Genomic DNA, 27,150 nt, shown 5'->3' on the forward strand with positions numbered 1-27,150 from the left:
CTAGTCCTGTATTTGCGGAACGATATTCGCGAATTGAGTGCGGGAAAATATTTTTCCTCCAAAGACTACAAAATACGCCATTCATTTTCCCCGTAGGCTTTGTTCAAACAACCATGGCGGAGGTAGTGCTTACAATAAGACACCATTACTATTTATCTTTATTGGAGAAGCAGTGTTTGCCTATCTTCATACTGTACAGTCTTTGATTTTAGCTTGCTTGCCAGCCTGGCTACGGTTGTCAGTTTTGTTAGCCACTAGCCATCTCGTTGCTACTACTAGCATCATTTTAGGTTGTTCTTGGTAGAATGGATTGTTGTAGCTAGGAAGTTAGCTACAACTCTTTGATAATCATTGATAACAAACAACATGGCTAATATATGTTTTGGTGATGGTAACTTCCATCTGGCCTAAGTGGTGTGTCAGACAGTCAGATCATATGTTACTTCTCAACATGGACATGAGGTTGTTTGGTCATGTTCTTTACCCCCAGGAGTCCTTTTTCCAAAACATAGACACCCTACAGAAGCATGGAATTGTGAGTATATCTGAAAACAATGTCAAGGACAGTGGTTGGACAGCGCTGACACTTGACAGAGTGTATAATATGTTATAGATACTTAGTCATGGGTTGGTAGATAGACCAACTCAAGATTAGACCAACTCAAGATTACACCTCTAAACTAATAAGTAAACACCCCCCCCCCTCCGCCCTCTCTCTTTCTCTCTGCCTCACTCTCTCCATTCTCTCCCACTACCACCCCTCCCCTTCACTCTCTCCTCTCCATCCCTCCCACCCTCCCTCCATCCATACAGAATATGGCAGATTTAAAGAAGCTGAAGTCTGGGTATTTGCATAGTGAAGGGGATCCAGATGACCACACGCAAAGCCCTGTGTAACATCAAGGGCCTTTCAGAGGCCAAGGTGGACAAGATCAAAGAAGCTGCTGGGAAAATGCTGGTGTGAGACTCACCTGAGTCTACTTCAGAATAGGGGACTTTGATTTTTCATTATTAGTTTTGTTGTCAACAATGTAAAAAAACAAAACATTTATTCAATGTATAATCGTAAGACAAACTCAAAATCCTGTTGCAGCTGGTCGCCAAGTATGTTGAATACATTTTTAGTTTAGACCAAATGTTTCCTGACAGCATTTGAATACAGTGCGAAGAGGAAACAATTTGATCCGCGTCAACACTGGAAGCATAGAGTTTGAGTTGAGATTCGCCACATGCTCATATGTTCATAACTTTTTATAGTAATACATTTTAAGTACTCCAATTTTTCTCTTCTGATCCGTCTGTCTTCAGTAAACTACTTGGGGAGGATTGGAGAGCATGGTAATCACTGAGGTATTTGGAGGTGAGCTCTGTGGGTCCCCCAGTCAAAGATATGATAAATCTCATGCTCATGATGTATAAGACAAGAAGTTAAGGCCCAATTGCTAACATTAACCTGAACTGAGTCAGATATAAACCATGTTCTTTTTTTCATACTTTCATAGTAAATGTTTAGTCCCTCAGTTTCAGACAGGCAAGACCCAGCTCTCACACACTGTGGTAAGTGAATGGCTGAGGGGTATTTCCAGTAGTCCCAGTTATGTTGTATACTGTATTGGAAGTCAGGTTTCAGAAATATTCAGATATTATTACATTGGTTTTTGTCATTTAGTCCGTGTCTCTGTTGTTCTCCAGTCACAGCCCAGCTTCCTGGAGAGGATGGCTACACAGGAGGAAAAGTAATCTTCATCGACACAGAGAACACTTTGTATCCTAATTTACCTGAGCTCTAATCTATAAAGTCAAATTTGCATCAGTTTAAAATCACCCTTACCGTTGCAAGTATTTCTGAGGATACAGGGTCATAAGTATCCCAGTGTTTTTTTATTCACATGACTCAGCCAATAGTCTCTTATGAAATCCTATGTTTTCCTTAACCTGATGTGACCCTCTAGTCGTCCAGACAGGCTGAAGGACATGGCAGACAGGTTCAACGTGGACCATAATGCTGTGTTGGATAATGTGTTATACGCCCGAGCCTACACCAGTAAGACATCTAACTTACTCATTAAACAGTACCTCTCTATCATTACTGTCACGTTCTTTTGTATTTTCTTTGTTTTAGTGTGGTCAGGGCGTGAGTTGTGTGGGCAGTCTGTTTTCTGTTTCTATGTGGGGTTTCTTGTTTGGCCTGATATGGTTCTCAGAGGCAGGTGTTAGTCATTGTCTCTGATTGGGAACCATATTTAGGTAGCCTGTTTTCTGTTGGGGTTTGTGGGTGGTTATTTTCAATCTTTGTGTGTCTGCACCAGATAGAACTGTTTTGGTTGTCACTTTGTTGTATTGTTTTTTTTTAAGTGTTCAGTTTTCCATTAAAAAGATTAACACTAACCACGCTGCGCTTTGGTCCTCTCTATCTCCAGACGACAACCGTTACAATTACTGCCTAAACCTGAACATATTGTCTGAGAAAAGCTGTTTCACAAAGTTAGATAGAAATGTTAAGTATACATTTTGAGTCTGTTTGTACATTTTTTACTGTATACATTTTAGGATAATTTCTGTGTTTTCTAATGGGTACTTATGACATCAGAGGATAAGGCTTTTGTATGGTTTGGACCATGCATCTTGGACTTACTCTACTGCACTACTATGTCCCTAATTAGGTTTCAACTTCAGGTGAACACCAGATGGAGCTGTTGGATTTTGTGGCGGCCAAATTCCACGAGGAGGGAGGCATCTTCAAACTTCTGGTATTAAATGAAAATAAAATATAAACAACATCACCTTTCATATTGTTTTATGTTAGAAGTTGACACTAAGAAAAAAATACTATCACTGTACTTATATTTCGGTAACACTTTAGTTAATGTCGACAGATATAATGCATTATTATGTGTAATAAGCATTTATAATATCTTGTGTCTCTGTCTTTCCCATTCCTGCCCTCAGATCATAGACTCCATCATGGCTCTGTTCCGGGTAGATTTCTCTGGCCGAGGGGAGCTGGCAGAGAGACAACAGAAGCTGGCCCAGATGCTCTCGTCTGCAGAAGGTCTCTGAAGGTCTGGCCACAGCTCTTGCAGATTTATATGGGAACTATGGAAATAATAATGTACATCGCAGCAGAATAACTCTGCAGAATAACTCTTGAATTTTGCATAAACCTTGGATTGATGGAGATGGGATATATTAATTTGTACATATTGATATTAATGTCTTCCTTTTTCCTCTCCCTAGAGTACAACGTTGCGGTGTTTGTCACCAATCAGATGACTGCAGACCCTGGAGCTGGGATGTCGTAAGTGACTAGCCTGATGTAGGGACTAGGGTTCGGTTTGGAATTGGACGGAAACTCACTCACTTGGCTAAATTTCTAACAGATTTTGGCCTGTAATTCTAATCTGAGTGTTTCTCTTGTCTCTGTCAGGTTCCAAGCTGATCCCAAAAAGCCGATTGGAGGGCACATGGTGGTGCATGCGTCCACCACACGAATCAGCTTGAGGAAAGGACGTGGAGAGTTGAGAATCGCCAAGACATTTGACAGGTAATTTGTCTTAAAGTTCACTTACTCAATATATGTTGTTCTCATTATTCCTTCGAAATAAATCATTGTAAAGAAGTTGTCAAATATGATTTTCTCACCTATAGAGAAAGATCTTCCTCCTCTCGTAGATTCATTATTTTCCATGGTCTCCTGCAGTCCTGATATGCCTGAGAACGAGGCCACTTTCACTCCGGGGGGAATTGCTGATGCCAAAGAGTGAAAGACCCTCATGGATTCACCATTGGGCAGCTTTTTTCAAATCATAACTGATTTGAATACTTATACTGTTTATCTGTACTATTTAATGTTAGATTTTGTGTTGTTGAGGTTAGTAAAATTAAGGATGTGTATACTCTCATTAGTATACTGTTTTTAATGTTCATATTTACCGGTTTACAGAGTGGCGATAGACCGCTTTACGTTCAACCTCACCTTCCAGAATGCATTGTTCTGTAGTTCCAGGGTTAGCCCCTCGAGGAGCCCTCCTAGTGGTTCGTTGTGGAACTGTGGGTTTTACGTCTCTCTCTCTCGTCGGTCTCGTCTCCGTGAGACACCGGCTCACCATATGCCTCCCAAAACAAGACACAGTGAAGCATCGCGAATTATTTTAACATAAGTAGGAAGATAACAGAACGGACATCAAGCCAGGTGCGTTATTCACAGTCAAGCCAGCTAGCTAGCTTAGCTAACTCTGCCATGGACCCGCGAGACACAGCCCCGGATTCGTGGGAGCAGGAGGAGGATGCCGAGGCCCGAGACGCCGCGGGACTCCAGTCCGCTCTCGCCGCTCTCAACGTCAATGCCAAGCCGTTTGTCCCGAATGTCAACGCGGCGGTGTTTGTACCGACCTTCTTTCAAAGCAGCCTCACGGAAATCCCAATACTCGACGGTCACGGTAGGTTACTGTGTGATGTTGTGGAGTGTTGTAATAACGGGATTTTGACAGCTGCTCTTATTGCCTGGGGTTAGCCGGGTTAGCTACAGTACCTAGCTAGATAACGTTAGCTATCTTGGGGTTGTAACGTTAGCTAAGCAAGCTCACTAGACCAGTGTATGATATTGCTCAACCCTAATGTGACTGTTTTAACATGATGGTGCAACATTTATAGCTAGGCCTACTGCTCATGATGTTATTATTATTGTTAAGCCATCACCCATAACGTTACTGGATTCCTATTCCAAAACCTCCAATGTCCATTTAATGCCAATGATAAACGCAACAACTTGTCTCTTCACAGGTGCTGAGACAGTTGCCAGCATGGAGCTGTCAGAAACAGTTGGTATGTGTTTTGTGTTTATTACTATATTATTATGGAGCTAACTATTCTTCCATATTTTACTTCCCTTTGCCACTCAGGTGTGTTGTACTTTACACGATGTTATTTTTTTGGACAGTCAGATTGTTTGTTGAAGATGTGTATCACAGGTGTTTTTTTAAAAACCTTTAGGTTTCAAGCTTTATTTTTTACCTGCAGAAGTTTGCCTTGCCAACTCCCACCCAACTCATTCCAGAAGAGATTACAAATGTCCGTCAGTCAGTATTGTCTACCATTCAGACATTGAAACGTCTCTTAAGGCCTACTGCTCACTGGGAGGTAGCCTAGGCCTGAAGGCCAGTTCTGGGAGACATAACAAGGTCCAACTGGGAGGGTTGGCAGGCTCGCACTCCCTACATGCACATCTATAGCATGATGCAACATCACAGGCCTATGCCTAAAATATACTAGTACACTGGAACACGTGGAAACAGAAGATATGACGTTTGTTAGACTGGTATAACCAAATCGAGCAGTCCAGTTGTTGTATTTTCAGGGAATGTTGCTGTAGAGGTACTGTGTTCACCAGCCCTATATATGTTTTACATTTGGCCAGAGAACACTGCCGCTGTGCACTGCCGCTGTGCACATCTACTCAGGTTACATACGCCTGATTTATCTGTTAGTGTGACACCTGGCTGAAACTGTAGCCTGCCAGAGAGAGAGAGAGGACACGAGGGGAAGTGAGTTCTGAGTGACTGTTGATACCCTATAATGTCAAAATTGAATGATTATTTTTTGAAATGTTTACAAAGTCATTAAAAATGAAAAGCTGAAATTTCTTGAGTCAATAAGTGTTACGACTCTCGTTGGGAGAAGGAGACCAAGGCGCAGCGTGGTAGGCGTACATCGTCTTTTTATTGATGACACCAAAAAACAAAATGACAACAAAAAATGAAAGCAAACAGTTCCGTCAGGCACAGACACTAAACAGAAAATAAGATCCCACAACTGAAATTGGGGGAAAGGGCTACCTAAGTTTGATCCCCAATCAGAGACAACAATAGACAGCTACCTCTGATTGGAAACCACACTCTGCCAAAAACAAAGAAATAGAGAACAAAGCATGCCCACCCAAATCACACCCTGACCTAAAAAAAACATGGAGAATAACAAGGATCTCTAAGGTCAGGGCGTGACAATAAGTATTCAACCCTTTTGTTATTGCAAGACTAAAATAAGTTCTGGAGTAAAAATGTGCTTAACAAGTCACATAATAAGTTGCATGGATTCACTCTGTGTGCAATAATAGTGGTAGTAGTTTTGGAATTGTTAGTTAGATTACTTGTTGGTTATTACTGCATTGTCGGAACTAGAAGCACAAGCATTTCACTACACTCGCATTAACATCTGCTAACCATGTGTATGTGACAAATTAAAATTTTGATTTGATTTAATGTTTTTTAAATGTATTTATAAAAGTTTACCCCGTTTTCTCTCCAATTTCGTGGTATCCAATTGTTTTCGTAGCTACTATCTTGTCTCATCGCTACAACTCCCGTACGGGCTCGGGAGAGACTAAGGTTAAAAGTCATGTGTAACGGATGTGAAACGGCTAGCTTAGTTAGCGGTGTGCGCTAAATAGCATTTCAATCGGTTACGTCACTTGCTCTGAGACCTTGAAGTAGTAGTTCCCCTTGCTCTGCAAGGGCCGCTGCTTTTGTGGAGCGATGGGTAACGATGCTTCGAGGGTGACTGTTGTCTATGTGTGCAGAGGGTCCCTGGTTCGCGCCCGGGTATGGGCGAGGGGACGGTTTAAAATTATACTGTTACACATGCGTCCTCTGATACAAAACCCAACCAAGCCGCACTGCTTCTTATAACACAGCGCCTATCCAACCCAGCCGCACCAATGTGTCGGCGGAAACATTGTGCACCTGGTTAGAGTGCACTGGTTAGAGTGCACTGCGCCCGGCCCGCCACAGGAGTCTCGGGTGCGTGATGAGACAGGGACATCCCTACCGGCCAACCCCTCCCTAAATCGGACGACGCTAGGCCAATTGTGCGTCGCCCCACGGACCTCCCGGTCGCGGCCGGTTACGACAGAGCCTGGGCGCGAACCCAGAGTCTCTGGTGGCACAGCTGGCGCTGCAGTACAGCGCCCTTAACCACTGCGCCACCCGGGAGACTCAATAATAGTGTTAAACATGATTTTTGAATAACTACCTCATCTCTGTACTACATACATGCATACCATTATTTGTAAGGTCCCTCAGTTGAGCAGTGAATTTCTAACACCGATTCAACCACAAAGACCAGGGAGGTTTTCCAATACATTGCAAAAAAGGGCAGCGTTATGTTTGAGACAAATCCAACACATCACTCTTCATATTTTCAAGTATGGTGGTGACTCCATCATGTTATGGGTATGCTTGTCATTGGCAAGTTTTTTTAGGATAAAAATAAATGGAATAGAGCTAAGTGCAGGTAAAATCCAAGAGGATGGTTTAGTCTGCTTTCCAACAGACACTGGGAGACATTCACATTTCAGCAGAACAATAGGCCAAATATACACCGCTCTAAAAAATAAAGGGAACACTTAAACAACACAATGTAACTCCAATTCAATCACACTTCTGTGAAATAAAACTGTCCATTTAGGAAGCAACACTGATTGACAAATTGCACATGCTGTTGTGCAAATGGAATAGACAACAGGTGGAAATTACAGGCATTTAGCAAGACACCCCCAATAAAGGAGTGGTTCTGCAGGTGATAACCACAGACCACTTCTCAGTTCCTATGCTTCCTGGCTGATGTTTTGGTCACTTGAATGCTGGCGGTGCTTTCACTCTAGTGGTAGCATGAGACTGAGTCTACAACCCACACAAGTGGCTCAGGTAGTGCAGCTCATCCAGGATGGAACATCGATGCGAGCTGTGGCAAGAAGGTTTGCTGTGTCTGTCAGCGTAGTGTCCAGAGCATGGAGGCGCTACCAGGAGACAGGCCAGTACATCAGGAGACGTGGAGGAGGCCGTAGGAGGGCAACAACCCAGCAGCAGGACCGCTACCTCCGCCTTTGTGAAAGGAGAAGCAGGGCGAGCACTGCCAGAGCCCTGCAAAATGACCTCCAGCGGGTCACAAATGTGCATATGTCTGCTCAAACGGTCAGAAACAGACTCCGTGAGGGTGGTATGAGGGCCCGACGTCCACAGGTGGGGGTTGTGCTTACAGCCCTACACCGTGCAGGACGTTTGGCATTTGCAAGAGAACACCAAGATTGGCAAATTCTCCACTGGCGCCCTGTGCTCTTCACAGATGAAAGCAGGTTCACACTGAGCACATGTGACAGACGTGACAGAGTCTGGAGACGCCGTGGAGAACGTTCTGCTGCCTGCAACATCCTCCAGCATGACCGGTTTGGCGGTGGGTCAGTCTTGGTGTGGGGTGGCATTTCTTTGGGGGGCCGCCCATCCCTCCATGTGCTCGCCAGAGGTAGCCTGACTGCCATTCAGTACCGAGATGAGATCCTCAGACCCCTTGTGAGACCATATGCTGGTGCGGTTGGCCCTGGGTTCCTCCTAATGCAAGACAATGCTAGACCTCATGTGGCTGGAGTGTGTCAGCAGTTCCTGCAAGAGGAAGGCATTGATGCTATGGACTGGCCCGCCCGTTCCCCAGTCCTGAATCCAATTGAGCACATCTGGGACATCATGTCTCGCTCCATCCACCAATGCCACGTTGCACCACAGACTGTCCAGGAGTTGGCGGATGCTTTAGTCCAGGTCTGGGAGGAGATCCCTCAGGAGACCATCCGCCACCTCATCAGGAGCATGCCCAGGCGTTGTAGGGAGGTCATACAGGCACGTGGAGGCCACACACACTACTGAGCCTCATTTAGACTTGTTTTAAGGACATTACATCAAAGTTGGATCAGCCTGTAGTGTGGTTTTCCACTTTAATTTTGAGTGTGACTCCAAATCCAGACCTCCATGGGTTGATAAATTTGATTTCCATGGTTAATTTTTGTGATTTTGTTGTCAGCACATTCAACTTTTTGTGATTTTGTTGTCAGCACATTCAACTAAGAAAAAAATATTTAATAAGAATATTTCATTCATTCAGATCTAGGATGTGTTATTTTAGTGTTCCCTATATTTGTTTGAGCTGTGTACATTGGAGTTGCTTACGAATACCACATTGAATGTTCTTGATTGGTCTGGTTACAGTTTTGACTTAAATCGGTTTGAAAATCTATGTCAAGACTGGAAAATGGCTCTCTAGCAATGGACAGCTGTAATCGCTGCAAAAGTTGATTGTAACATGTATTTACTCAAGGGTGTGAATACTTATGTAAATGAGATTGCTAGAATTTCTAAAAACGTTTTCACTTTGTCATTGTGGGTTATTTTGTGTAGATGGGTGAGAAGGTTTTATTACATTAATTTTGAATTCAGGCTGTAACACAACACAGTGTGGAATAAGTCAAGGGGTATGAATCCTTTCTGAAGGCACTGTAGGTGACCACAACTCTGTAATAAATGTGTAATAAGCCAATTTCCGTTTTATAGTGTATGAGGTCAGAGATCAAAGAGCATTGTTTGAAGAGAACCTGCAGTCACCGTGCAGTTCCGCACACAGTTTAGATTAACAGTGTGCCGGTACTCTCCTCTGTTCACAAGCTGTCTCATATACCCATCATGCACCTGTGAAATCTGCTGGACTACCTTCAACAAAAGATCATTGTTTCATGGTCTACATCAGTGGTAAACAAGTGCTGCTTTTGTCCTTTAGCTCCAGTGGAGAACGGAGGAGGGACAGAAGCAGACATGATGGTGGAGGTGGAGACGTGGGAGCAGAAAGAGGAGCCCGGGGAAGGAGAACCAGGAGGAGGGGGAGCCCAGGGAGGAGAGGGGGGTTCCAGTGAGGTGGTGCAGGGAAAGGAGGAGGAGATGATGGAAGAGGAAGAGGAGGAGGAGCTGCCCATGCTCAAAGTAATCCCCCTCCCACCAGACGCCCCGAAGAAGGAGCATGTGAATGTGGTGTTCATCGGGCATGTGGGTGCGTTACTACTGTATACTCTTACCTCATGGTCTTCTTTCCTACATCATTTTTTAAATTCATGGTGTGCAAGTGCAATTTCTAACAGCAAGTGCTGTTAAATTGTCTGTATTCATTTGGATTGAAGACCAGTTTTCTTTTTTTCAGATGCTGGTAAATCAACTATTGGAGGTCAGATCATGTGAGTAATAACATGGTTATCAAAACTATTCCTAGTTTCAGGTTACTGAAGATGGCTTAACATTTTCTTCTACGGTTTGATATTGCTACTAATGCCATGGCTATCTAGAAATAAAAATGTTCTCTCCTATATTCATCAGATCAGGCAATCTCTGTTTATCTTTCTTATTGGAGGTATTTGACAGGAATGGTGGAGAAAAGAACCCTGGAGAAATATGAAAGAGAAGCCAAAGAAAAGAACAGAGAAACATGGTGAGTTTACCTTCTGGTGTGACTAGATTCAGTTATGTATATGCTTGGAAATAATAAAAATGACTGAAAAATGTTTTCATATGACTTTTTCATCTTGTATCCATATCTTGCTTGCCAGGTACCTGTCCTGGGCTCTGGACACCAACCAGGAGGAGAGAGACAAGGGGAAGACTGTGGAGGTGGGGAGAGCCTACTTTGAGACAGAGAAAAAGCACTTTACTATCCTGGATGCCCCCGGCCACAAAAGCTTTGTCCCTAATATGATCGGTGGGGCGTCACAGGCTGACCTGGCAGTGCTGGTGAGTTTTCCCAAACAATGCTTAGTGGAAGGTATTTCAATGGCCACTTTTCATATCTGCTGTGTCGAGGCAAAACAGGCCCCTGTGTCCCTGTTAGTTGTATCGTTGCCAGTAGACAAGTTGACTGAGACTGCATTTGTTTAGCAATGGATTTTGTGTGATAAGAAGAGGACTGACATAACTATATAATGAGAATATTTTTTAACACGCATTCTAGTTCTGAAAAGTCTACACAGTAGATCATGTACAGTACCTGTAAGGTATACCCCAGTACCCTAGTGATTATCATTATCTTTTGCACCCTAAGCTAGTCTAACGTAACCCTATGTTGTGGTCAGGTGATCTCAGCCAGAAAAGGAGAGTTTGAGACAGGCTTTGAGAAGGGAGGTCAGACGCGGGAGCACGCCATGCTGGCCAAGACGGCTGGAGTCAAACACCTCATCGTCCTCGTCAACAAGATGGACGACCCCACTGTCAACTGGAGCTTGGAAAGGTCAGTCAGTACAATGTACAGTGCATTCGGGAAGTATTAAGACCCCTTGACATTGTTCACATTTTGTTACATTTCAGCCTTATTCTAAAATAGATTAAATATATTTTTTAAATCAATCCACACAATACCCCATAATTACAAAGCGAAACAGGTTTTAAAAAGAGATACCTTATTTACATAAGTATTCAAACCCTTTGCTATGAACCTCAAAATTGAGCTCAGGTGAGTCCTGTTTACTTTGATCATCCTTGAGATGTTTCTACAACTTGATTGGAGTACATCTGTGGTAAATTCAATTGATTGGACATGATTTGGAAAGAACACACCTAGCTACAGTGGGGCAAAAAAGTATTTCGTCAGCCACCAATTGTACAAGTTCTCCCACTTAAAAAGATGAGAGGCCTGTAATTTTCATCATAGGTACACTTCAACTATGACAGACAAAATGAGAGAGAAAAAAATCCAGAAAATCACATTGTAGGATTTTTAATGAATTTATTTGCAAATTATGGTGGAAAACTTTTGTTATTGACCAAATACTTATTTATCTCAATACTTTGTTATATACCCTTTGTTGGCAATGACAGAGGTCAAACGTTTTCTGCGATGTCAATTTACTATAATTACGACTAGACCTTCACCCTGGACATGCGATTTAATCTCAGAGGCCGACCCAAAACGTGGTCGCAGCAGGAGAGGCAGACTGAATGGCCTACTGGTCAGACTTAGAAGGCGAGGACACCATCCACCGCTTCAGAGCATATTACTCGCCAATCTCTAGATAACAAGGTGGACGAAATTAGGGCACGAGTTACCTTTCAGAGATTCTAACATTCTCCGTTTCATGGAAACATGGCTCACTCGGGATATGTTGTCAGAGTCGGTACAGCCACCTGTTTCTATATGTATCAAGTCGACAGAAACAAATATTTCTCTGGTAAGAAGACGTGCGTGGGTGTATGCCTTATAATTAACGACTCATGGTGAAATCACAAAAACATACAGGAACTCAAGTTTTCTTTGTTCGCTCGACCTAGCATTCCTTACAATCAATTGGGATCTGTTCCAGGTAGCCTCAGACAATAACATTGACATATACGTTGGCTCGGTGAGTGAGTTTATTAGCAAGTGAATCGGAGATGTCATTCCCTCTGTGACCATTAACCTTCCCTAACCAGAAACCGTGGATTGATGGCAGCATTCGCTCAAAACTGAAAGTGCGAACCTCCGCTTTTAATCATGGCAAGGCAACTGGAAACACGACCGAATACAAACAGTACAGCTTTTCCCTCCTCAAGGCAATCAAACAAGCAAAGCGTCAGTATAGAGACAAAGTAGAGTCGTAATTCAACGACTCAAACACGAGACATATGTGGCAAAGTCTACAGTCAATCACGGATTACAAAAAGAAAACCAGCTCCTTTGCGGACACAGACGTCTTGCTTCCAGACAAATTAAACAACTTCTTTGCTCACAATACAGTGCCACTGACACGACCCGCTACCAAAGCCTGTGGGCTCTTCTTCTCCGTGGCCAACGTGAGTAAAACATTTAAACTTGTTAACCCTCGCAAGCCTGCCGGCCCAGACGGCATCCCTACACGTGTCCTCAGAGCATGCGCAGACCAGCTGGCCGGTGTATTTACGGACATATTCAATCTCTCCCTATCCCAGTCTGTTGTCGCCACATGCTTCAAGATGGCCACCATTGTTCCGGTTCCGAAGAAAGCCAAGGTAACTGAACTAAATGACTATTTCCTCATTGTACTCACTTCTGTCATCATGAAGTGCTTTGAGAGACTAGTCAAGGACCATATCACCTCCACCCTACCTGATACCCTAGACCCACAATAGGTCCACTGACAATGCAATCACACTGCACACTGCCCTATCCCATCTGGACAAGAGGAATACCTATGTAAGAATGCTGTTCATTGACTACAGCTCAGCATTTAACACAATAGTACCACCTAAACTCGTCATTAAGCTCGAGACCCTGGGTCTCGACCCCGCCCTGTGCAACTGGGTCCTGGACTTTCTGACGGGCCGCCCCCAGGTAGTGAGGGTAGGTAACAACATCTCCACCCCGCTGATCCTCAACACTGGGGCCTCACAAGGGTGCGTTCTCAGCCCTCTCCTGTACTCCCTGTTCACCCATAACTGCGTGGCCATGCACGCTTCCAATTCAATCATCGAGTTTGCAGACGACGCTACAGAGGTAGGCTTGATTAACAACAACGACGAGACAGCCTACAGGGAGGAGGTGAGGGCCCTCAGAGTGTGGTGTCAGGAAAATAACCTCTCACTCAACGTCAACAAAACAAATGAGATGATCGTGGACTTTAGGAAACAGCAGAGGGAGCACCCCCCCCATCCACATTGAAGGGACAGTAGTGGAGAAGGTGGAAAGTTTTAAGTTCCTCGGCGTACACAGCACGGACATACTGAAATGGTCCACCCAGACAGACAGCATGGTGAAGAAGGCGCAACAGCGCCACTTCAACCTCAGGAGGCTGAAGTAATTGGGCTTGTCATCTAAAACCCTCAAACCTTTACAGATGCACAATCGAGAGCATCCTGTCGGGCTGTATCACATCCTGGTTCGGCAATTGCACCTCCCTCAACCGCAAGGCTCTCCAGAGGGTTGTGCGGTCTGCACAATGCATCACCGGGGGCAAACTACCTGCCCTCCATGACACCTACAGCACCTGATGTCACAGGAAGGCCAACAAGATCATTAAGGACAACAACCACTCAACCAACAACCACAGCCACTGCCTGTTCCCCCCTGCTATCATCCAGAAGGCGAGGTCAGTACAGGTGCAACAAAGATGGGACCGACAGACAGAAACTGTTTTTCAGTCTCTAGGCCATCAGACTGTTAAACAGCCATAGCTAACATAGAGAAGCTGCTGCCAACATACAGACTGAAATCTCTGGCCACTTAAATAAAATAATAAAGATATCACTAGTCACTTTAAATAACAGCACTTTAATAATGTTTACATATCCAACGTTACTCATCTCATATGTACAGTTGAAGTCGGAAGTTTACATACACCTTGGCCAAATACATTTAAACTCAGTTTTTCACAATTCCTGACATTTATTCCTAGTAAAAATATCCTGTCTTAGGTCAGTTAGGAACACCACTTTATTTTAAGAATGTGAAATGTCAGAATAATAGTAGTGAGCAGTTTATTTGAGCTTTTATTTCTTTCATCACATTCCCAGTGGGTCAGAAGTTTACATACACTCAATTAGTATTTGGTAGCATTGCCTTTAAATTGTTTAACTTGGGTCAAATGTTTAGGGTAGCCTTCCACAATCTTCCCACAATTAGTAGTGTGAATTTTGGCCCATTCCTCCTGACAGAGCTGGTGTAACTGAGTCAGGTTGGTAGGCCTCCTTGCTTGCTTTTTCAGTTGTGCCCACACATTTTCTATGGGATTGAGGTCAGGGCTTTTGTGATGTCCACTCCAATATCTTGACTTTGTTGTCCTTAAGCCATTTTACCACAACTTTGGAAGTATGCTTGGGGTCATTATCCATTTGGAAGACCCATTTGCGACCAAGCTTTGACTTCCTGACTGATGTCTTGAGATGTTGCTTCAATATATCCACATAATTTTCCTCCTCATGATGCCATCTATTTTGTGAAGTGCACCAGTCCCTCCTGCAGCAAAGCACCCCCACAACATGATGCTGCCAACCCGTGCTTCACGGTTGGGATGGTTTTCTTTGGCTTGCAAGCCTCCCCCTTTTGCCTCCAAACGTAACAATGGTTGTTATGGCCAAACAGTTCTATTTTTGTTTCATCAGACCAGAGGACATTTCAAGTACGATCTTTGTCCCCATGTGCAGTTGCAAACCGTAGTCTGGCTTTTTTATGGTGGTTTTAGAGCAGTAGCTTTTTCCTTGCTGAGCGGCCTTTCAGGTTATGTCGATATTTGGACTTTTACTTTTGTACCTGTTTCCTCCAGCATCTTCACAAGGTTCTTTGCTGTTCTTCTGGAATTGATTTGCACTTTTCTCACCAAAGTCTGTTCATCTCTAGGAGACAGAACGCGTCTCCTTCCTGAGTGGTATGACGCCTGCACGGTCCCGTGGTGTTTATCCTTGCGTATTATTGTTTGTACAGATGAACGTGGCACCTTCAGGCGTTTGGAAATTGCTCCCAAGGATGAACCAGACTCGTGGAGGTCTACAATTCTTTATCTGAAGTCTTGGCTGATTTCTTTTGATTTTCCCATAATGTCAAGCAAAGAGGCACTGAGTTTGATGGTAGGCCTTGAAATACATCCACAGATACACCTCTAATTGACTCAGGTTCATTGACATCACTTATCAGAATCTTCTAAAGCCATGACATCATTTTCTGGATTTCTCCAAGCTGTTTAAAGGCACAGTCAACTTAGTGTATGTAATCTTCTGACCCACTGGAATTGTGATACAGTGGCCAGATGGAAGCCACCCCTCATGACATGACAGCCCGCTTGGAGTTTTCCAATAGGCAAAAGATTCTCTTATCTGATGAAACCAAGATTTAACTCTTTGACCTGAATGCCAAGTGTCACGTCTGGAGGAAACCTGCCACCATACCTATGGTGGAGGCAGCATCATGCTGTGGGGATGTTATGCCAGCTGCAGGAACTGGAAGACTAGTCAGGACTGAGGGAAAGATGAACGGAGCAAAGTACAGAGAGATCCGTGATGAAAACCTGCTCCAGAGCACTCAGGACCTCAGACTGGTGTGAAGGTTCACCTTTCAACAGGACAACGACCCTAAGCACACAGCCAAGACAACGCAGGAGTGGCCAAGTCTCTGAATGTTCTTGAGTGGCCCAGCCAGAGCCCGGACTTGAACCCGATCGAACGTCTTTGGAGAGACCTTAAAGTAGCTGTGCAGCAACGCTCCCCATCCACCTGACAATGCTTGAGAGGATCTGCAGAGAAGAATGGAATAAACTCCCCAAATACAGGTGTGCCAAGCTTGTAGCGTCATACCCAAAAATACTTGAGGCTGTAATCACTGCTAAAGGTGCTTCAACAAAGTGCTGAGTAAGGGGTCTGAATACTTATGTAAATGTGTTATTTCAGTTTTTATTTGTAATACATTTGCAAACATTTCTACAAACCTGTTTTCGCTTTGTCATTATGGGGTATTGTGTGTAGATTGATTTAAAAAAAGATTTGATCCATTTTAGATTAAGGCTCTAACGTAAAAAATGTGGAAGAATTCAAGGGTTCTGAATACTTTCCCGAATGCACTGTATGTACAGGCATCTTGTTAGTGAGAGCCAAATGCAGAGTCTACAGTTTCCCATCTAATGTGTTGTTTGACCCTCATGCTGCATGGCTGGTTATGACAGACAGTCATAGAATAGTAAAGATATAAAAATGGAGATTGTGTTCCTCAATTAGTCAACATTGTAACATTAATATTGATATTTAACACAGTAAAATACCCCATCCTCCTCCCTCTCCACCACAGGTATGAAGAATGTAAAGAGAAGTTGGTGCCATTTCTGAAGAAGGTGGGCTTCAACCCAAAGAAGGACATCTACTTCATGCCTTGCTCTGGGCTGACGGGAGCCAACCTAAAGGAGCCCATAGAGGAGTGCACATGGTACACGTAAGTCAACCTCCCCTCAGTTCTCTGCAGAAAGTACATGTAAGTCAACCTCGCCTCAGTTCCCTGCAGAAAGTACACGTAAGTCAACCTCCGCTCAGTTCTCTGCAGAAAGTACACGTAAGTCAACCTCTCATCAGTACTCTGAAGAAAGTACACGTAAGTCAACCTCCGCTCAGTTCTCTGCAGAAAGTACACGTAAGTCAACCTCTCATCAGTACTCTGAAGAAAGTACACGTAAGTCAACCTCCGCTCAGTTCTCTGCAGAAAGCACATGTAAGTCAACCTCCCCTCAGTTCTCTGCAGAAAGTTAATGTAAGTCAACCTCCCCTCAGTTCTCTGCAGAAAGTACAGTTGAAGTCAGAAGTTTACATGCACTTAGGTTGGAATCATTAACTCGTTTTTCAACCACTCCAAAAATGTATCGTTAACAAACTATAGTTTTGGCAAGTCGGTTAGGACATCTACTTTGTGCATGACACAAGTAATTTTTCCAACAATTGTTTATAGAAAGATTATTTCACTTATAATTCCCTGTATCACAATTCCAGTGGGTTAGACGTTTACATACTCTAAGTTGACTGTGCCTTTAAACAGCTTGGAACATTCCAGGAAATTATGTCATGGCTTTAGAAGCTTCTGATAGGCTAATTGACATAATTTGAGTCAATTGGAGGTGTACCTGTGGATGTATTTCAAGGCCTACCTTTAAACTAAGTGCCTCTTTGCTTGACATCATAGGAAACTCAAAAGAAATCAGCCAAGAACTCAGAGAAATTGTCGACCTCCACAAGTCTGATTCATTCTTGGGAGCAATTTCCAAATGCCTGAAGGTACCACGTTCATCTGCACAAACAATAGTATGCAGGTATAAACACCATCGTACCACGCAGCTATCATACTGCTCAGGAAGGAGACCTGTTCTGTCTCCTAGAGATGGACGTACTTTAGTGTGAAAAGTACAAATCAATCCCAGAACAAAAGCAAAGGACCTTGTGAAGATGCTGAAGGAAACAGGTACAAAAGTATCTATATCCACAGTAAAACGAGTCCTATATCAACATAACCTGAAAGGCCGCTCAGCAAGGAAGAAACCACTGGTCCAAAAACGCCATGAAAAAGCCAGACTATGGTTTGCAACTGCATATGGGGACAAAGATCGTACTTTTTGGAGAAATGTCCTCTGGTCTGATGAAACAAAAATAGAACTGTTTGGCCATAATGACCATCATTATGTTTGGAGGGAAAAGGGGGAGGCTTGCAAGCCGAAGAACACCATCCCAACCGTGAAGCACGGGGGTGGCAGCATCATGTTGTGGGGGTGCTTTGCTGCAAGAGTGACTGGTGCACTTCATAAAATAGATGGCATCATGAGGGGGAAAATTATGTGAATATATTGAAGCAACATCTCAAGACATCAGTCAGGAATTTAAAGCTTGGTTGCAAATGGGTCTTCCAAATGGACAATGACCCCAAGCATACTTCCAAAGTTGTGGCAAAATGGCTTAAGGACAACAAAGTCAAGGTATTGGAGTGGCCATCACGAAGCCCTGACCTCAATCCTATAGAAAATGTGTGGGCAAAACTGAAAAAGCGTGGACCAAATTCACCCAACTTATTGTGGGAAGCTTGTGGAAGGCTACCTGAAACGTTTTACCCAAGTTAAACAATTTAAAGGCAATGCTACCAAATACTAATTGAGTGTATGTCAACTTCTGACCCACTGGGAATGTGATAAAATGAATAAAAGCTGGAATAAGTCATTCAACTATTATTCTGACATTTCACATTCTTAACTGACCTAAAACTGAATTTGAACTAGGATTAAATGTCAGGAATTGTGAAAAACTGAGTTTAAATGTATAGGGCCAAGGTGTATGTAAACTTCCGACTTCAACTGTACACGAAAGTCAATCCCTCTTGGGGTGCTGAGTGGCGGTTGCTTGTCAAGTCTTTATTTTCATAACAGTCCATCAAATCAATGTATATTTTTTTCCTCCCTCCATAAAACAGCTCTGCTAACTTCTATGAAGCTATCAAAGTTCTCTCTGTCCCCATAATAATTGATAATCCATAAATGTATTATTAGAAAAGATAATAATTGATTGTCCCAGTTGTTCTTTATTGCCAGGGGGTTGCCATTCATCCCACATCTGGACAGCCTGCCAAGCTTCAACAGAATCACAGATGGCCCTGTCAGATTACCCATCGTAGACAAATACAAGGTGAGCTCAACTGCTGTCATGAGTTATACCAGTTACATATCTCTAGCTCTGTATTGCACTCAATGGCATAACTTGCATAATTTTTAACCACTCCATCTTATTCTGTAGTAATTAATAATCCATTATGAATACATTATCTGAGTTTGACAATGGCTTATGAAATGACTGCTAAACGACAAAGATAATGTAGTACTGTGCAGCTGCTACCTACACACACACTGACCTTCCCACATCACATCCAGATGAGGCCCTTTGTTCCATTCTGGGTGTCCTTCCAAGTCCTCCCTACTGTAGCCAAGGACAGCAGAGCACAGCCATTTTCTCCACAAGATAATTTAGCTTTCTGGCACCGGTTTCACCAGCAGGTGTTTTGGAACAGGTTATAAGGAAGGAAATTATATTGTATAGCTTTCTCAGCAGGTCTTCCGCATATACACACACACACTGCTGTGGTTGTGTAAGAGGGGTGTTATGAAACCCAGGAGCTTTAACTAAATCTGCTATTCAGTTGATATAATGGGATTACGGTCCAGTTAATTGGCGGCTGGTTAGGTTGTTAGACTAGCTGGCAGTGGGGATCAACAGCTTAGCGCTAGACGGTAGTACACTCAATGAAGTCATCTTAGGTGGGAGCATAGAAGAGAAAAGAAACAACCATTTTAATTGACTAGACAGAATCCGTTTTAGTTTTTTAAAATTCATTCAATATAAGTGCTAATTTTCTATGGTAACCTGGTGTGAGCAGAATCCGTAGTAAACTGCAGTGTCCTTCCTAACCCTTAGTACCACTTCCTTTAACTGAGGGGGGTGTTGATGAGCATTTGTCTCTGCTAATACAGGAGTAATAAAGGCCTAGTTCACTAATTTTGTGGATTTAAGCACCATCAGAACCCTTACTTCCCGAGCCAAAAAGGTGAAAGATCTTTCTGTGCCCTTAAGCAAGGCACTTAACCCTAATTTCTCCAGCGTTGCTGTTGATAATGACAGACCCTGGCCATGACCCCACTCTCCGAGGTTTATAAAAACCTCTTAGATCGGAGTAGAGGATGAGAAACAAAACAAAGGAAGTAGTGTAATAATACAATCTTCTTTAACTTGTAGTAAGTAAGTAGCTTTGAGCCGGACCGGCTCATAGGGGCAGGAGCCTATCTTCTGATTCTGTAGCGTGAGGCAGCTTGACGTACATGTTCAACAGCCCCTGGACAGGACACTAGTCTAACGCAGGACCTTCCCCCCCAAACTATCTCCTTAATGTTGAGTGCCGAGCAGAGACTCATAGGGTACCATTTTTACAGTCTGTGGTATGACTCAGCCGGGGATTGATCTCCCAACCTCAGGGTGGACACTCTAACCACAAGGCCACTGACTATAACTGGTAGAATAACCTTTAACCGGCTCTTGGTGGTGCTCTGTGTTCAGGATATGGGCACTGTGATCCTGGGGAAGCTGGAATCTGGGTTCATTGCCAAAGCCCAGCAGCTGGTCATGATGCCTAACAGGGTAAGGCTCTCCATAGGTCATTCATCTGTCCTGGAGAGTATACATTACACAAGTGTACAGGAGACCCTTTCACAATATACATGTACTTTTTAATTCCTTTGGCAGATGCTCTGCAGAAAAACGTCTGCTAAATAATTTCTTTAAATTGTAAAAGTGACTCCAGACTTCCAACATTACCATGCACTTCAGGTTTGGATTCTCCAACATGTACGCATCTGTGTTAAATACTTTACTTCAGGTTCTAATGTTATATTTCCCTTCCCAGCCCCAGTTTATCTTGCGATTTTAAGATTACTAATATATTACTTGTTGTATAACAAACACTGAGTGTACAAAACATTAAGAACATCTTCCTAATATTGATTAGCACCCCCTTTTGCCCTCAGAACAGCCTCAATTCATCGGGGCATGGGCTCTACAAGGTGTTGAAAGCGTTCCACAGGGATGCTGGCTCATGTTGATTCCAATGCTTCTCATAGTTGTCAAGTTGGCTGGATGTCCTTTGGGTGGTGGACCATTCTTGATACACACAGGAAACTGTTGAGTGTGAAAACCCAGCAGCGTTGCAGTTCTTGACACACTCAAACTGGTGCACCTGGCACCTACTATCATACCCTGTTCAAAGGATCTTAAATCTGTTTTGCCCATTCACCCTGCGAATGGCACACATACACAATCCATGTCTCAATTGTCTCAAGGCTTAAAAATCCTTCTTTAACCTGTCTCCTCCCTTTCATCTACACTGATTTGAAGTGGATTTAGTGACATCAATAAGGGATAATAGTTTTTGTTTTGTATACTCTGTGTATATACAGCACTATGATACATGTGATGTGTTATCCTCACCCCCAGCACACAGTGGAGGTGCTGAGCCTGCTGTCTGACGAGGTGGAGACAGATGAAGCTGTTCCTGGAGAGAACTTGAAGCTAAGGCTGAAGGGCATCGAGGAGGAGGAGATCCTGCCTGGCTTCATCCTCTGTAATGCTGAGAACCTCTGCCACTCCGGACGCACTTTTGACGCTCAGGTAGGCTACGTTCCTTAGGACATGACTAAGGTAATTTTAGATCGGTTGGTAGAGCATGGCGCTTGCAATGCCAGGATAGTGGGTTCCATTCCCGGACCACCCGTATGTAAAATGTACAGTGTATGCACACATGACTGTAAATTGCTTTGGATAAAAGCTTCTGCTAAATAAATGGCATATGTTATCATTGTCTAGGATTAGTTTACAAAGATACACTGCATCAGGGAAATGCTAAATGATAGCGATGGTAGGTTGGGTTGACTAAATACAGTTGAAGTTGGAAGTTTACATACACTTAGGTTGGAGTCATTAAAACTTGTTTTTCAACCACTCCACAAATTTCTTGTTAACAAACTATAGTTTTGGCAAGTCGGTTAGGACATCTACTTTGTGCATGACACAAGTCATTTTTACAACAATTGTTTACAGACAGATAATTTCATTTATAATCCAGTGGGTCAGAAGATTACATACACTAAATTGACTGTGCCTTTAAACAGCTTGGAAAATTCTAGAAAATGATGCCATGGCTTTAGATGCTTCTGATAGGCTAATTGACATCATTGAGTCAATTGGAGGTGTATCTGGATGTATTTCAAGGCCTACCTTCATACTCAGTGCCTCTTTGCTTGACATCATGGGAAAATCAAAGGAAATCAGCCAAGACCTCAGAAAAACAATTGAAGACCTCCACGAGTCTGGTTCATCCTTGGGAGCAATTTCCAAATGCCTGAAGGTACCACGTTCATCTGTACAAACTATAGTACGCAAGTATAAACACCATCGGACTGTGAAGCACGGGGGTGGCAGCATCATGTTGTGGGGGTGCTTTGCTGCAGGAGGGACTGGCGCACTTCACAAAATAGATAGCATCATGATGAGGAAAATTATGTGAATATATTGAAGTAACATCAAGACATCAGTCAGGAAGTTAAATCTTGGTCGCAAATGGGTCTTCCAAATGGACAAAGACCCCAAGCATACTTCCAAAGTTGTGGCAAAATAGCTTAACTTCTTGACGCAACCCATCCCGTTAGCGGGATAATTTTCATCACCACCCGCTGCACCAAATTCAAATTAAATTACTAAACATATTTAATTTTCATGAAATCACAAGTGCAATATAGCAAAACACACCTTAGCTTGTTGTTAATCCACCTGGCGTGTCAGATTTCAATACAGCTTTTCGGCGAAAGCATAACAAGCGCTTATGTAACAACATCTCTCTCAGTAGACAAAATATTACAAACACCTAGCAGCCAAGTAGATTGGTCACGAAAGTCAGAAAAGCAATAGATTAAATTGTTTACCTTTGATCTTCAGATGTTTTCACTCACAAGACCCCCAGTTACACAATAAATGTTCCTTTTGTTCCATAAAGATTATTTTTTATATCCAAAATACCTCATTTTTTTGGTGCGTTATTTTCAGAAATCCACAGGCTCGAGCGGTCACAACGGGGCATGTGTCTAAACTATGTCTAAAGACTGACACCTTGAGGAAGTGAGTGGAAAAGGAATCTGGTTGATATCCCTTTAAATCATGCGTGTCAAACTCAAATACCCAGTGGGCCAAAATGTAAAACCTGAACAAAGTCACGGGCCAACATTGAACAAATTAACCTTTTAATATGGACCCAAACAAGTTTTGCATTAACATTGAATATGGAACAAGCATCGCTTATTACCATACAATATATAATTTAATAGTGGAGACATGCAAAATCAAATTTCAAATGAAAAAACACATCAATGGCATTCATTTATTAAATAAATAAAAATTAAATAAAAATTGTATGCCTCTTTTCTATTTGCAGCCTTCTGATTTAAATACCAAAATAAACTTTTTCCACTGGCTAATAATTTTACAAATAAAATTATAATAAATCAATCAACCATTCAAGCCCATGCCTTGTAGCAAGAAAAAGTGCATAAAGAAAACGTTAATTATTGCACACTGGTCTAATCTGATGTGCCCAAGCCAGATACCTGGCATCTCTTCTTGGATGCTAGTTCATCAATGTCTGGGCTCAAGCTCTGAGCTGAAGAAATCCTCAGTATCGAGCGAAGATGTTCATCAGTCAGACGTCTCCTGTGAGTTGTTTTGGTCATCTTCATCGAGGAGAAAAGTTGCTCGCATAGATAAGTGCTGCCGAACATGGAGAGCATCTGAGCAGCTTGGGTGCGGAGCTGAGGCATTGTGTCAGGGATGAACCGTGGAAACTGTGCGGTGCCCACAGCATCATACTTTGACTTCAGCGTGTCGTTGCACTGGAGTTCAATCAGCTCCATTTGGATGTTGGTTGGTGCATTTTCCACATCAACTGCGAAGGGATTACTAAGCAGTTCAAACTTGCATTTCTGGGCATCGAAGTCGGCAAATCGCCGGCTAAACTCAGCGGCGAGAACACTGAGTTTTTCAGCAAACTGCGCGCATGGGAACACGGCGGTAGAGATCTGTGCTTTTATGGATTGGCAGCAGGGAAAATGGCAAGGGTTTCCTTGCAGCATCTGATTCTCCCACAGGCACAGTTTAGTTTTGAAGGCCCTCACTGCAGCGTACATGTCTGTGATGATGCGCCCCCGCCCCTGAAGCTGCAGGTTCAGCGCATCGAGATGGCTCGAGATGTCACAGAGAAAGGCCAGCTCACACAGGAACTTTTGCTCCCGGAGCTCTGCTGCATCCTTCCCTTTGGTTTCCAGGAATTGACATATTTCCTCACGCAGCTCGAAACATCTGTTCAGTACTTTTCCTCTGCTTAGCCATCTCACCTCTGTGTGATACGGCACGTCTGCGTATTCCGAACCACATTCCTCCAGAAAAGATTTAAACTGGCGGTGATTTAGACCTTTGGCTCTTATAAAGTTAACTACCTGTGTTACTGTGGTCATAACATGTTCCATCTTTAGGGATTTGGCACACAGTGCTTCCTGATGTATGATGCAGTGGTAAACAGTTAGCTCACCTGCACAGTTCTCTTCCCGCATCTTCTCCCGAACCATGCCCACCAGTCCACTCTTTTTACCGCACATCGCTGGCGCACCATCTGTCGTTAATCCAACGAGTTTATCCCACAGCAGCTTTATTTCAGTTACACATTTGGAAACCTCCTCAAAGATTTCCTTTCCTGTGGTTGTGCCATGCATTGATTTGAATCCTAATAGCTCCTCCGTAACACACAGATTTGAGTCCACTCCACGGATGAAGACTGACAGCTGAGCAGTATCAGATGCGTCGCAGCTCTCATCCACAGCGAGGGAGAACGCAACAAAATCTTTTCCCTTTTCCATCAGCTGGTCATACAGATTGGTGGCAAGATCACATGTGCGATTAGCTACTGTGTTCCTGCTCAGGCTCACGTTTGAAAATGCTTGTTTTTTTCTCTGGGCATACGAGGTCACAAACCTTCATGCACTTTTTCAACTCTCCCTCATTAAAGGGCCGGGCTGATTTTGCGATCTCTGCTGCCACTATATAACTAGCCTTTACAGCAGCCTCGCTTTGTGATGTGGCTTTTTTAAACATATTCTGTTGTGAAACCAAACTTCTTTTCATCTCCTCTACTTTCTGGCTCCTTTGAGTCATGTCCAGGTCCTTGTATTTGTCATGGTGTTTTGTTTCATAGTGTCGTCTAATGTTGTACACCTTACTTACAGCCACGTTGACTCCACAAACAAGACAAACAGGTTTGTCTTTTACATATGTAAACAGATATTCTGCCTCCCACTTGTCCAGAAAGCTCCTGTTTTCTGCCTTTCTTTTCGCCATTTTTGGGAAGGGTTAGCTCGCTGACAGTTGTAGCGTCTATGTTGCTATGACTACTGTCACAGAGGAGAGAGCGTTTCTGGGTCCTGTCCTGATTGGTGCGCGAAAACAGCAGAGCATTATAGGATTCGTAGTATTAGTGGTGAATGCGCTGTATAATACCGGCGGGCCAGCTCTAGTAGTAATTTGGTATTGTCTCGCGGGCCAAATATAATTACCCCGCGGGCCAAATATAATTACCCCATGGGCCAGAGTTTGACACCCATGCTTTAAATGGAGCGAAGTCAGGCTATGGAACATGGAGCTTTCAAAATAGATGCCACTTCCTGGTTTGATTTTCCTCAGGGTTTCGCCTGCAATATCAGTTCTTTTATACTCACAGACAATATTTTGACAGTTTCGGAAACTTTAGTGTTTTCTATCCTAATCTGACAATTATATGCATATTCTAGTTTCTGGGCCTGAGAAATAGGCAGTTTCATATGGGTATGTTTTTCATCCAAAAATCAGAATACTGCCCCCTACACTCAACAAGTTAAGGACAACTAAGTCAAGGTATTGGAGTGGCCATCACAATATCCTGACCACAATCCTATAGAAAATGTGTGGGCAGAACTGAAAAAGCATGTGCGAGCAAGAAGGCCTACAAATCTGACTGTTACACCAGCTCTTCCAGGAGGAATGGGCCAAAATTCACCCAATTTATTGTGGGAAGCTTGTGGAAGGCTACCTGACATGTTTGACCCGAGAAACAATTTAAAGACAATGCTACCAAATACTAATTGAGTGTATGTAAACTTCTGACCCACTGGGAACGTGATGAAAGAAATAAAAGCTGAAATCATTCTCTCTACTATTATTCTGACATTTCACATTCTTAAAATAAAGTGGTGATCCAAACTGACCTAAGACAGGGAATTTTTACTAGAATTAAATGTCAGGAATTGTGAAAAACTGAGTTTAAATGTATTTGGCCAAGGTATATGTAAACTTCTGACTTCAACTTATTTTTCTTATAAAACTTATTTTTTTAAAATACTTTGTTTTCAGATTGTCATCATTGAGCATAAATCCATCATCTGCCCAGGTTACAACGCAGTCCTACACATCCACACCTGTATTGAAGAAGTACAAATCACAGTGAGTTAATAAGTTACATTAACTTGTTAACAACCCCTAACCTTATCACAGTGAGTTACTCATTTAGATTAGCTTGTTAATGTCTCCTAACCCAACCGGGTCTCTATCCAAGAATAGCCTACCCACCACAGGTATCTTCTCTGTCAGTGAATAATGTTCATTAGTAAATAAACCTGTATTCAAGTCAATTCTCTCCTCAGGCCTTAATCTGTCTAGTGGACAAGAAGACCGGTGAGAAGAGCAAGACGCGACCTCGCTTTGTCAAACAGGACCAGGTGTGCATTGCCCGGCTACGTTGTGCTGGAACCATCTGCCTCGAGACCTTCAAAGACTTCCCACAGATGGGGAGGTTCACCCTACGAGATGAAGGTTGTGTGTGTGTTCCTGTGGGATTGTTTTATACCATGTTTTGTTTCTATTGATGAAATAGGAGAAAGCTTTAAACAACAAAACCAGTGGCAAATGGAGTATTAAAGGTTTTTATAAGTATGGAATTGTCTCCCTTTTCAGGCAAAACCATTGCTATTGGCAAAGTACTGAAGCTGGTACCAGAGAAGGACTAATGTGAAGCAGCATGGAATCCTGGGACAGTTGTCATGAAAGAGGAGGAAGCTGCTGACGCCTACCTAGCCAGCCACCCCCTCTTACATACCACACTATCTGTTGAAGATGAGGAGAACAAATCATGTTTGAAAATAAAGAAGAAACTTTAAAAAGTGACTGAATCAGTTTTTATGATGAACAATGTTAATGAAAGACAAGTCCAGTGTGTCAGCTT

General features: G+C 43.0%; 2 protein-coding genes, 1 long non-coding RNA gene and 1 pseudogene across 3 annotated transcripts; 2 read left to right on the forward strand and 2 right to left on the reverse strand.

Annotated features, from left to right (window-relative positions):
• Positions 1-33: 33 nt before the first annotated feature.
• Positions 34-3,809, forward strand: LOC124038539 (annotated as a pseudogene).
• On the reverse strand, positions 2,706-4,528 carry LOC124038542. The gene is made up of 3 exons (XR_006839370.1): positions 3,934-4,528; positions 3,643-3,747; positions 2,706-3,096 (listed from the first exon to the last, which is right to left on the reverse strand). It is a non-coding gene; the product is annotated as an uncharacterized LOC124038542 (long non-coding RNA).
• LOC124038535 (eukaryotic peptide chain release factor GTP-binding subunit ERF3A-like) lies at positions 4,080-27,092 on the forward strand. The gene is made up of 14 exons (XM_046354544.1): positions 4,080-4,439; positions 4,783-4,824; positions 9,595-9,861; positions 10,009-10,042; positions 10,216-10,293; positions 10,412-10,592; positions 10,931-11,085; positions 16,579-16,719; positions 18,848-18,941; positions 20,361-20,441; positions 21,294-21,467; positions 26,283-26,372; positions 26,573-26,741; positions 26,883-27,092. Exons 1-14 carry the CDS (start codon positions 4,241-4,243, stop codon positions 26,933-26,935), a joined length of 1,758 nt encoding a protein of 585 aa, XP_046210500.1. The 5' UTR covers positions 4,080-4,240; the 3' UTR covers positions 26,936-27,092.
• On the reverse strand, positions 23,264-25,262 carry LOC124038536 (general transcription factor II-I repeat domain-containing protein 2-like). Its single transcript, XM_046354545.1, has 2 exons — positions 24,889-25,262; positions 23,264-24,821 (listed from the first exon to the last, which is right to left on the reverse strand). Exons 1-2 carry the CDS (start codon positions 25,233-25,235, stop codon positions 23,429-23,431), a joined length of 1,740 nt encoding a protein of 579 aa, XP_046210501.1. The 5' UTR covers positions 25,236-25,262; the 3' UTR covers positions 23,264-23,428.
• Positions 27,093-27,150: the final 58 nt, after the last annotated feature.

This window comes from Oncorhynchus gorbuscha, linkage group LG06 (assembly GCF_021184085.1).
Source record: "Oncorhynchus gorbuscha isolate QuinsamMale2020 ecotype Even-year linkage group LG06, OgorEven_v1.0, whole genome shotgun sequence".
NCBI classification, from domain to species: Eukaryota; Metazoa; Chordata; class Actinopteri; order Salmoniformes; family Salmonidae; genus Oncorhynchus; species Oncorhynchus gorbuscha.